The 12746-nt window shown below is 44.0% G+C and overlaps 1 protein-coding gene across 1 annotated transcript; it reads right to left on the bottom strand.

Moving 5' to 3' along the window:
• Window positions 1-4739: 4739 nt before the first annotated feature.
• LOC116760262 (hypoxanthine-guanine phosphoribosyltransferase-like) lies at window positions 4740-5534 on the bottom strand. Its single transcript, XM_032644923.1, has one exon. It carries the CDS (start codon window positions 5532-5534, stop codon window positions 4740-4742), a length of 795 nt encoding a protein of 264 aa, XP_032500814.1.
• Window positions 5535-12746: the final 7212 nt, after the last annotated feature.

Raw genomic sequence — 12746 nt, forward strand, 5'->3', positions numbered from 1 at the left:
TTTTGTAGACGGTGCCAACAGGGTTCCAGACCCCTGTACCCACTTGCCTGCTGGACACCTGAAAGCTCCCTAGCACCTCAGACCCATCAGGTCTGAAATTGAACACATTATCTTCCCCCAAGATATCTTCATTCCTCCTACACTTCCATCTCTGGTGATACCACTCCAGCTGCACAGTGGTGCAGACAGAAACCTGGGCATCACCCTCGATTCCTCCCTCTGCCCACCTCTCACCTGCAATCGGCCACCCTATCCCATCCAGTCTGCTCTCTCCTCCTTCATCCCCACGTCCTCTGCCTCATTCAGTGCCGCATCCCTCTGGCCTGGACTCTCTCAAGTTTCCCTCCTCCAGCCTGGGCTCAGCAAACTCTACGCGGCACCAGATGGATCATTATGGGAAGCAGACCATATCCATTTAAAACTTTTCTAAGACTCTCTGTTGCCTGCTGAATAAAGTCCAAATTCTCTGGCTCAAAGCTGTCTAAAAGAAATACATTGCGAGCTACACATGTAGTTTGGCTTTCTCTAGTAGCTGCATTTTGAAAAGTAAAAAGAAAACAGATGAAATTAATTGTAAATATGTGATTAACCCAATATATCCAAACATTATCATTTTAATACGTCATCAACACAAATATATTAATATATCTATTAATTATATAATATATGTATATTTACTAAGTATTTGAAATCCAGTGTATAATTTACACTTACAGCACGTCCCAACTTTGACCAGACACATTTCAAGCACTCATTAGCAACGTGTGGGTACCAAACTCTACAGTGCAGCTCCAGACAAAGCCCTCTCTCATGGTCTTTTCTACCACTTCTCCTGTCTCATCCCTGTTCCCATTCCACCTTCCCCTGCCACTTGTTCCTTGTGTTCTAGCGGATCTGACCAACCTAGAGTACCCCAAACACACATGCTGTTTCCCGACTCCCTGCCCTTGCACATAAATTCAGTGGTGCACAGCAGCAGGCCTGTACCCACTCTCAAGAGCCAGTTTTGCACATCTCTTCCCCACGTGCCATTCAGTGATGCCACATTGGTAGCTTGACGTTGGCCATCGTGGGAGTATTTATGCCACAGAGACTGACAAACACGGTAAACCAGGCTTTTGGGGAGGATGGAGACCACCTGCTAAACATATCACTGCACATAATACTCACCCCTCCATAGTCCTCTTCTCCCACCCCTGGTTCACCTGATAAACACTTCATCCAAACATTTTATCATTTCATTCATCCTGTCTGTGTAGGTTTGCCCTCCTACTAGTCTTCAAGTTTGCAAAAAGAGCCTAGTTTTCTGTATGCAATTAGTACATGGGGTCCTCCCTCCTCCTCTGTTTTTTCCCTGAATACCCTATCATAATGATAGGGTATCATAATGATCACTGTATATAAGAGACCATAAAAAGAAGAAGTTTAAAGTATAAGTTTAAAAATGAAACCCATCTGGGTATGAATCCTGCCTCCTCTACTTACTGGTGATGTAGCCTCAGTCAAGGTACTTATTTCTAACAAACGCTGGTTTCCGTACCTGAAAAGAGGTTTAGAAACACATCATCAAAAGATTATCGTGATGATTAAATTATATAAATTGCCTAGTCCATTAGCTGGCACATACCAGACACTCAAAAATGTTTAGACATTGTTAAGTCTTTCAGCATTTATCATTTGTATAAAGTAGCTGCTCAAAACACTTTTGTTAAAATAAACGTTGAATGAAATTTCAGAAATTCCTCATGTCCGATTCAGAGAGTGTATGAGTCAGAACTCCAGCTGGAGACAGACAACACATACACTCAAAGGGCTGACTAAGGGAGGGTTTGTTAAAGGACTCTTTACAAAGGTCTGAGCAGGGTTGAGGGAAGTCCAGGGTTGGCAACAGTCTGTTACCACCTGTAGGCATGAAGGTGTGATGGGGGAGCATGTCCCTGAACCCGGTGAGAACTGTAGCTGGAGGAAAGACCACCCAACGGCAGCTATAGCCTCCATGAAGGAACCTAGCAGGTGTCAAACCATCAGGATGGGGGTTGAAGGGATACTCCACCTCGATTTTCTCCAGTTTATTTGGAGGACGCCCTGCTGGTGCTTCCCACTGGCTGAATCCAAGTGAAGCCCAGGGCAAGCGGTACTCACACAGCTCCTGAAGGTCAGCTTCTTGGGCAGTGAGCTGATGGGGAAGATGGAAGATGGGCTGGAGGCCCAAAGGGAGACTCGAGAGCAGAGAATTCAAGTGGGATTGAGCCTCCTTCAGCCTGCAGGTGTCAAGTCTTGCCTACATACCATAGATACTAATCATTGAGACTGGGCCTTGAAGGATAGAATCAGATAAATCAGAAGCATTCATATGGGCCAATTTTGGTTACTTTATCTACAAGTTTGTTCTCTCAAATGTAAGAAAGCTGATTTCATTCTGTAATCCTCTACTTGGTTGGCACCTAACAATTCTTAGAGTCAGGAAGTCCATTCCTATGTCTTACTTAAAATATTCCCACCACGACAGAAATATATTGTATTTTAAACAGTTCTCTGTAGAGAGGGGAAAGAACTGGTATGTAGATGGATAAATAGATAGCCTTAATTAAATCACCACTATAGTGTTTTTACCTTTACAATTGATCATCACAGCTCTTTTCATTTTTCTCCTGTGGTCATCTTTTCCGACTTTCTAGTGGGTCTGTAGAAATGACCTGTGGAGTATCCTGCTGATATCAGAAGAACTGTTAAAATGCCAATTGTGATTATCTTTGCTGCTGTTGTAGGCCTGGATGATTTTCCTGGGAAGGCCTGGAGGGAGGCTGTAACCATCTCCTGGCTTTATTGTGGGGCCTCTTCAGCTTCTCCACAAGTCCCTTATTCTGGAGAAAATGGTTGTGGCCAGACCAATTCTACTTCCCTATCTGTCCTCAAATTTGGTGTTCTGAGTCTTCCCTTCCCAGCTAACACTTTCTAAAAGTACTGGCTGACAGGAAAAGAAATGACATTGAGCTATTTGTAGTGAGGTGGATGGACCTAGAGTCTGTCATACAGAGTGAACTAAGTCAGAAAGAGAAAAACAAATACCATAGGCTAACACATATACATGGAATCTAAAAAAAAAAAAAAAGGCTCTGAAGAACCTAGGGGCAGGACAGGAATAAAGATGCAGACGTAGAGAACGGACTTGAGGACACAGGGAGGGGGAAGGGTAAGCTGGGACAAAGTGAGAGAGTGGCAAGGACATATACACACTACCAAATGTAAGACAGCTAGTGGGAAGCAGCTGCATAGCACAGGGAGATCAGCTCGGTGCTTTGTGACCACCTAGACGGGTGGGATAGGGAGGGTGGGAGGGAGATGCAAGAGGGAGGGGATATGGGGATATATGTATATGTATAGCTGATTCACTTTGCTATACAGCAGCAATGAACACACCATTGTAAAGCAATTATACTCCAATAAAGATGTTAAAAAATAAAATAAAAGTACTGGCTGAAGCCCATTCCACAGGAAAGAGGTCCCCAGAAGGGGCCAGCAGTGAGGGATCCAGACTCAACCAACATTCTGATTCCTCCAGTAGAATGTAAGCCCCATGAAGATAGGGGCCACGTCTACCTGCTTACCGGTGTCCCCAGTGCCTAGCCTGCTGCCTGGCACATAGCAAGTGCCTAATGTTTTTATAGAATGAATAAATGAATGAATGCACACTATGTGCCAAACACTCTCACGTAAAAAATATTGGAGATATTATTTTTCACATGTGAAAACTGAGAGGCCAATGTCATTTATGTCAGCAGTGGGCAAGGCCTCAACCACAGACCTTCTGGCTTTTGTAGTCAAATGCACCCCACTGCTTCCCATCCAAGATGCCTCCCTTCAAACAAGCCACTTTGCTTTACCTTTGCTATTCCCTAGCTCAGCTTTTCAGTAATAAGCCTGGACCACAGTGGCTGCCATGATCAAGAGCTCCTCTCCCCACAGCTAATTAACCCATATGTGTTACTGTCTCTTTAATGTTTGCCTTGACCCAGAATCTTCCCCTTCTGATCTTAGGATCTGCAGCCACTTTGGGGGAGATTCTGTGTATATCCCAGAGGTTTCTCTCTTTTTTTCTTTTTTTTTTCTTTTAAAGAGACAGCCTTTATTTTAAGGATTTTTACACTGAAGACTTCAAAAAGTGGTAGGTTTTTGGAACTTACTGACCTGTATTTAAAAGGAACTGTTGACAAAGATTCGCCAGAAATAATCTGAACAAGCGGGAAAATAGTTAATACTGCTGAAACCGACTAAAATAATTCCAGGATATATGGTTTATCTGACATAACGTTACCTCTAAATACTGTCACTGATATGACTGGTATAATTAACAATATTCAATCACTTCTGTTCTTTCCTGAATATATAAAAATTAAAATACCAATTAAAAAACTAATATATTCTTTTCGTTAAATGTTTCTTATAGATACAATTTCAATATTTTCATTCAGTGGTGGTGTGGTTTAAGAGACTTTTCACTCACAGGTCAAACAACAATCCACCCAAAGGGAACTGATAGTCTATAGGTTCATAGTGCAAATAAAGAGTTCGGGAATGCAGCGGCTGACATTTCTAAAATACAAAACAGATAAAATTCTTAGAAGATACTTGCAATAAGTTCTACTAAGCAGCTGGCCACAGAACTAGCACATTTGATAATGTTCCTGGTGATTTCAATGGGACTCCAGATGTTTCCAAATTCAACTTGAACTCGTACCTTAGGCTTTGTATCTTGCTTTTCCAGTTTCGCTAATGACACAAACATGATTCAAATCACTGAAGTATTTATTAGAGTCAAGGGCATATCCTACAACAAACTTGTCTGGAATTTCAAATCCAACAAAGTCTGGTCTATATCCAACACTTTGAGGGGTCCTTTTCACCAGCAAGCTTGCAACCGTGACCATCTTCGGATTATGCTGCTTGGCCAAGGAAAGCAAGGTTTGCATTGTTTTGTCAGTGTCAATTATATCTTCAACAATCAAGACATTCTTTCCAGTTAAAGTTGAGCGATCATCTCCACCAATTACTTTTATGTCACCTGTTGACTGGTCATTACAGTAGGTTTTCAGTCTGATAAAATCTACAGTCATAGGTATAGATCTATCACTATTTCTGTTCAGTGCTTTGATGTAATCCAGCAGGTGAGCAAAGAATTTATAGCCCTCCTTGAGCACACAAAGGGCCAGGATGTGACAGCCTCCCATCTCCTTCATCACCTCTAGAGCTAGCCGTTCGGTCCTGTCTATAATTAGTCCATGAGGAATAAATACCTTTTCCGAATCCTCGGCATAATGATTAGGTATACAAAATAAATCTAGGTCATAACCTGGTGCATCACCACTAATCACGATGCTGGGGCTGTGGTCACCATAACGGAGCCGGCTGGCGTGTGGGCTGAGGGCAGTCTCCAGTGGTTTCTCTTTGAGTAAACTATTGTTGAGATACAGTAAGTCCCCCACATGGGAACATCCAAGTTGCGAACTTTCAAAGATGCGAACGTGCATTTGCATGTCCCATCAGGTAAGCTAGTGCACATGTCCTGCATACATTGTCACATGCCTGCATCCTCCACAAGGATGTGCACTTTACTGTCATCTACGACAAGAAATAAAGAGCTACTACCCAGACATCACTGGATCGTTTTTTCAAGAGGGTAGATAGAATTGATCCAGCCAGGAACCAGAACCTGTGCCATCAATGTCAGGCGTGAGTGAAATACAGCTTGCCCTCGGTCTCCTATGGCTGACGATCCTTCAGCTCTACCATCTCCCACCTCCCCTCCCTCCTCCAGTCGGTAACTCTTCTTGCCTGTTCGCTCGATGCCAGCCCCTGTGTGCCAGCTGTTGTACTGTGCCACTGCACTTTTCAGGGTACCGTACTGTAAGATTAAACATGTTTTCTTTATTTTTTGTGTGTGTTTGTTTTTTATGTATTATTTGTGTGAAAAGTATTATAAACCTGTTGTAGTACAGTACTATGTAGCCGATTGTGTTAGCTGGGTACCTAGGCTAACTTTGCTGGACTTACGAACAAATTGGACTTAGGAACACGTTCTCGGCATGGAACTTGTTCGTATGTGGGGTGCTTACTGTATTAGAAACGCTGGCTGCCCCCAGAGCCACCACCTGCCAGTAGTGAGCTCCACGACCCAGTGGTGGTCTGGCAGCTCCTGGGGCATCCCTGGTCGGGGTGGAAGCCTGTCTAGTTTCAGGCTGCCCCAGGGTACCCACATCAAGCTGTAACCTGGCTCCAGACTGAGTTTCCCTTCAGTTTTTCCCTCCAGTCATCCCCACGGACTCCTGGACATCCCTGGATTAAGGGCCCCAGGGAATGGTGAGGACAGTGTCTTGTTTGGGTCGCCCTCCGCGCCTCCCCCATGATGCAGTGCCTCACTGTCCAGGATGTCTCCTCGCCCACAGCCATAACTACCAGCTCTGGGACTTCTGTTGCCTCTGCTTGCCCTGGCTGTGTTCTCTCTGGCAGAGCCGGCTGTGGAGCTAGCAAAGCCCTGAGTGAAAGACACGCTTGATCTTTTTGCAGTCCCTTCTCCTCCACTTATAGGTATACCTTTTACAAAACTTGAACTCTTGTGTGTGGGCCTTGGGACAGTGTCACATTTCAGAAGCACACGACAATAGCCAAAACAGATTAAAAGGAATGTCTTCGCTCATCCCTCATGCAAGTCATTATGGAAGCTAGACAAAGATTGGAACTCATAAACATTTACTACATCTTCGTTTCCGTCTCCTTTGCTCAGAGTTGCTCTGAGAGGCTCTCCTCCTATCCCTGAATAAAACTCCTCTACTCTCTGCCTCCACCTCCATTCTCCTCCTCCCCCAGGACTGGGTTATATAGCTTGACTTAGCTTCTCTCCCAGCAACAAGGATCCTTCCTCTTTGGAAGTGGGTGAGAAGTCAGGAGTGTACAATTAAAGAATTCTTTTTATATGTTGGGAGAGAGGGAGTAGTGAGCACTTACACAGAAATCAGCTCTGGTGCATCACTTAGTTTTCAGAATAGGCATAGCCTCAAGATTTTATTCTTAGTCACTAACCACTAGAAACACGTTCCTACTGATCTTATGATGTTTCAAGTGTCATGTTAACGATTACCATCCCAGCTTGGTAACTGAGCCAGCTGGCTGGTGAAAAGCAACAGCTCTGTGCTTAAGACTGGCTCAGGAACAGGACTCTGATGAGTTCTAGTTGGTCAGTTTTATCTGGTAGAGGTAGGGAAGGCTGCAACTGCATCATGGCTCTACCTTGTGTGGCAGAGCCTGTTCACCCATTCATTCATTCACTCATTCATTTATTCAACCAACCAAGATTTTTCTGTGCAGCCATTACTCGTCCAGCTCTGTGCTACATACAGAAGAGAGAGACGAATAAGTCTCAACCTTCACCTTCAAGGAGCACACCTCAAGGAGACAATCATGCGACCTCATCAATCATAACACAGTTTGGTGGTGTAACAGCAGACAGAGAAGCAGGGACCAAAGGGTCACTGGGACAGAACAACTAACTCTGACGTGGGATAGAGATGGATCAGTCTAAGAAGCCTTCTCAGAGGAGGTGATATTTGAGCTGGGTCAAAAGAAAAAGTAGAAGCACTTCAGATGAAGAATGAAGTACCAGCATTTCAGGAAGAAGGCACAGAACAGGCAATGTCACAGTTACATGAAAGGGGATCCTAAGCTTGGGCAAGAATGAAAAGCTTAGAATAGCTGGACACAGAGTAGTGGGAGGGATACTGGGAAGTAGGTGGGGGCAGAACGTGAAGGGCCTTGGAAAGTTTTTAAAAAATATTGGAGGAAAATAGAAAAAATTAAAAATTACCTATACTCCCCACCCTTTATTAATGTTATAGAAAGTACGACACAATGGAAATTTCCTCTTTGCCCATCCAAAATCACCATACCAAGGAAACCTCTGCTAATAGTTTAATAAATGTCCTCCCTTTTTCCTAAATTTATGCAGGTATTTTTACGTATACAAATTTAAATCACATTTTAAAAGATCCTATACGTATTGACCTGCATTTTCCCCCCAGTTAGTAACATAGGAGATATGTTTACAGATGATCAATTTATATAGAACTATTTTGTTGTTTTTAATAGGCAATGAGGAACCAGTGAAGGACTCTAGGTTTGGGGGTGAGTGGGTCAGATCTGTTTTATGTGGAGGCTGGATGAGAGATAAGAGGCCAGGAAGCCCACTCAGGAAGGGTAAGGATGAGAACCCCACTGAAAAGGCCACAAGGATGAGATGTAAGAGAGGTTTCTGAGGTAAAATATGCAGGTTGCAGTGACCAGTGTTGGCTGGGATGTGAGAAAGCCTTGGTGAAGTTTCATTTTGTTATACATAATAGAAGCTACTAGAAGTAGCTTCAGAAGAAACATTTTAAAAGGAGGATTCAAGGGCAAGAGCTACAACCAGGCCAGAGGGGGCTTGGAATCCAGAAATAGAAAACTATCATGGGTCAAGATCACTGTCTACTCTTTCTAGAGCGAGGGTTTCTCATTCCAGTTTCTCTCTGAAGGTCCACCTCATCATCCTTTGTGCCTGCTTATCTGTGCACTTGTGCCTGCACCTCTGTGCACTTGTGCCTGCACTTAGGAGGGTCTGCAGAGCACGCTGTACTACAGACAGATCAGGGGTGTGTGTGTGTGTGTGTGTGTGTGTGTGTGTGCGCACGTGTGTGTGTGCTTTCAGAATTCCCTGGGCAATTTCAACACAGAGCAAAGGTGAATAACCCATAGTAGTGGGACTTGTTCCATGTCGCTGAGGCCCATTCCAAATTCCCAGGAAAGGTTGTGATTGGCCCAGCCAGGTCAGGTGTTCGCTCTGGTCCAATCAACTGTGTTCATGGTGGAGCACCGGTCAGAATAACCAGGTTAAGTCAGTCAGGGACAAGGAAGTGGAGGGGGAGGCAGGAGAGCCCATGGCTTCCAGATTTTGTGGTTCCACACGACACAGGCAAATCAGATTTCACGTTTACCTCTTGCTCCTTCCCCTGGGGACAAAGCCTTTGCCTGAGTGGACAGAGTATTTTGTGTCACTGGCATGGGTGCCATTACGCCATCTCTGCCTGAAAGGACAAAGGGAATAACTTAGTCCCTCGGCTTCCGCCGCTGGGGCTGCCGGGCCACCCTCCTCCACAGGAGCAGCGTGGCCTGACTGCTTGGGGCTCAGGGCTGGCTGAGCAAGGCCCGGTGGCACAAAGTACGTCTCCCCGGAAGTAGAAGTGGAAGCGAACAGCTGTGAAATGATGCTTCATTGCAATCAGCTTCTTGCTTGTCATTAGGATGAATAACTGTGGGTAGACTGTGGCTTCATATTTCCCTCCGAGTCGGGAAAGAGCTGACCAGTGGGAGGCAAGCCTCTCGAGCCAGCAGCGGGCTGTGCCTTCCCCGCTATTTACCTGCGTCATCACCCCCCCCCCCCCCCCCCGCCCAAGCCTTCTCCCTGGATGGAGAACTCCTCACCTCTGCTTCCCCCTTCCCGGGAGGAAGGGGCACTTGGTGGCTGGCGTGTGAGGGAACTTCTTAGCCCACCCACAACTGATTTCTGTTTCCTGCTCCTCCAACTCAAAGTCACAGTCCTCCCCGGGGGCGTGGGTCCTAAAATAATTACAAACCTCAAGACCAGCCCACGCATGGGTGGGTTTGAAGCCAGTAGCCTCTGTTTTTCTGTCCTGCAAGGTCTTATCTTGCCTTTTAATATCCTACTCTTGACTTTTCAACCGTGTTTCTATACTTCTGCCAACTCCGTAATTTATGGATGTGTTTGAGTGATTTTCTTCAGGTTTCATTTTACATCTCTGGAAAAGCTAAGGGGGTTATATTTTTATGCCAAGACAGAGGACTTGCTTGAGACTCAGCAGGCCTTAAGACAAGCCCCAGATCTGCCAATTACTAGTTTTGTAACCTCTGGCAGATGACTTCAGTTCCCTCCCCCATTCTCCCAGGGCTATGTTTATACTTCTATTATTATATGTATCACTTCTCTGTGCTCCCTAGGAGATTCTGAACTTCTCAAGACTAAGCTTTTATCTGTCTGGGTAACAACCACAATAACTAGTACAATGCCTGACACATAGCAGATGTCCAAAAAAACTAAAATGTAACCTCTAGAAGTCTATAAGATTGGGATAATTATACCAAATTATAAACATTAAATGAGGCAATTCATGTGATTTATATACTATAAAGAATAATAATATATATGTCTAAAAGTTATAACAATGCCATTATAAAATCCGTACAGCTTTTAAAAATACGCTTCTATTAAATTAGTCTTATTTCATATTTGAAAAGCTTAGGGTAAAGGATTGATGAGGAAAAGCTAAGATTTCTCATTTACAGTGACTTTATTAATCACATGACTTATTCTGTCTCTAGCATAAGCCTCTGTTCTCACATGTGGTGTTTTCTGTTTTGTTTTCTTTTGTTTTCATTCAGTGAGTTACGCTGTTTAATGGTTGATACATTTGGTATAAAGGATGATAACTCTAACCCAGGGTTTCTCAACCTCTGCACTATTGACATTTTGGGCCAAATAATTCTTTGTTGGGGGTTGGGAGCTGTCCTGTGCATTGTAGGATATTTAGCAGCACTGCAGCTCCCCTCAACCCACCAGATGCCAGTATCACCCTCCCCCCGACCAAGGTAACACCCAAAAAAGTCAAATGTCCCCTGGAAGGAGAGAGGGGGCAAAATTGCCCCCATCCCTTCTATTGCTCTGAAGTTTTGACTCATGCTTTTTTTCTCTTGCATCTTTAAGTATTAACTTTCTCAATATTTGAAATGTATGAACTCATGTCTCTTAAGTGCTGCAAAATAAGACCAGTCTGAGTCCTACTCAAAGCATTTTTCACTGACTTGGATTTGAAAGTACTCATGTCCTTCAACACATTCGATTAGTCAGAGAGAATTTCCTAGCTTGCCACAGAAATTCCCTCTTTCTCCCTTATTCTTCTTCCATACTCGGGGTTGGTACAGCCTTAATATCTATCCCTTACACCAAGACTTTGAAGACCAATCCTACAATTCCATCACCATTTCTTCTAAGAAGCAAGTAAGCTTCTTACCCCTAGGGCCTGTGATGGCCTGGCTTCTCAGAGTTCCCCCAAGCAGACACATAATCAAGGCCCCTCTGTGAGCCTCACTGCACTAGAGGGACCCTAGGTCTATAGCATGTATACATTTAGGTGTGGACACTTTATATTACCACCAAGCACAAGTCTCTCCTAAGTGATCTACACCTATCTTCCTTTTTACACATGTACCTTTGCTCCTCACCTCCCTCCCTTCCTCTGCATTTGGTGTCTTTGTGGACTTACCCCAATTCACAGGCAATGACGTAACTTTTCCATCCCCCCGATGGCTGGGGCCAGTGTCACAGTCCTCGCATTGCAGACAAGATGCTTGCTTTCCTCCCCATCTCCTGTCTACCCTCCTTTGAAGAGCACAGCCTATGGTTTTATCTGACATTCATTTTCTCTAAAGTGCAAAAGCTGTTATTAATAGTCTCCACTTGTTTGCCTATGAACCTGGTAAGCATGAATTTGCCAAGTACAAATGCTCTGATCACCTGTGATGCTGGCACTCACTTAACAAATGCCTCTCTCCCACACAGAAAGGATGCTGTCTCATGAATTGAAAATGACCCTGCATACCATGCACACAGTTTTCATTCCTCCTTGAGAAACCATGTTCTTGTGGACAAAAAAGAATGAGATTCTGTCATCTGATTGTATTATGCCTGCATTGAATGCTCAGTATCTGGCACATAACAAGACTTTTACAGTTGTTTTTGGCAAGAGAGTTTGCTAACTCAAAATTATCTTTACAAAGTAGTATAACCAGCTAGTTTTAAAGTTAATTTGTGAAGATGAGTTGACATCTTAGAAGACAGGAGAGTAGCTAATTAGGAACTCATCTGAAGCGGAAATTTTGAAAGGCTGTTTATTGTATCCAATATGTCTCAAACTAATTCTCTGCACATTGAAAACCACCATCAACACCACTGCTTTGAGCTCCTACTTAGTGCCTGATGTACGTTATGTCATTTAAACCTCACAACAACCTGGTGAGGTTTTCTTGGAGACAACTATCCCCATCTCACAGATTAGGAAACTAAAACTCAGAGATGTCGTGTGAAGATGACCAAAGGCACACAGTCATTAAGTAGCGAACTTAGGATCCAATCCAAAGCCCAACAAAGTGAGATGTTGGATATCGCTATTCAGTATAGGGTTTTCTACAAAACTCTGAAGCAGAGTAAAGAGCTTCTTGTCTAATCCCAACAAGTACCACACTAAGAAGTCCTAAAAACAGCTCACAGAGTAGTATGAAAAAATAAAGATTAGGAATCAGATCTGGATCTTAATCCATACTTTCCTACTTTGTAGTGGAATCATCATGGACAATTGCCTTATCATTGCTGAGCATCAGTTTCCTCATCAAAAACAGAGATTAAGGGTTCCTGTGGGTAATTATGTATTAACTCTTATGCTCTACAAAAATGTAGTTTGACCATAGGTATTTCCCAGGAGCCTCATCACCAAATCACGGGAAGAACCTGGCTTCCCTACTCAAGTTGGACGGCCATTGCCAAGGCTGTCCAAAGGCGATGGTGTTCTCTTTCCCATAACATCAGTGATGACACAGGGAGAGTGAGCATGTCAGGCCACGGGGACTGCCTCTCTAATAGGCTGACCACA

The sequence above is a fragment of the Phocoena sinus genome, chromosome 1 (assembly GCF_008692025.1).
Source record: "Phocoena sinus isolate mPhoSin1 chromosome 1, mPhoSin1.pri, whole genome shotgun sequence".
Classification (NCBI taxonomy): domain Eukaryota; kingdom Metazoa; phylum Chordata; class Mammalia; order Artiodactyla; family Phocoenidae; genus Phocoena; species Phocoena sinus.

Excerpts from the sequence above, each read along its gene's own strand:
- LOC116760262 (XM_032644923.1), bottom strand. The coding sequence starts at position 5,534 with ATGCAAATGCACGTTCGCATCTTTGAAAGTTCGCAACTTGGATGTTCC.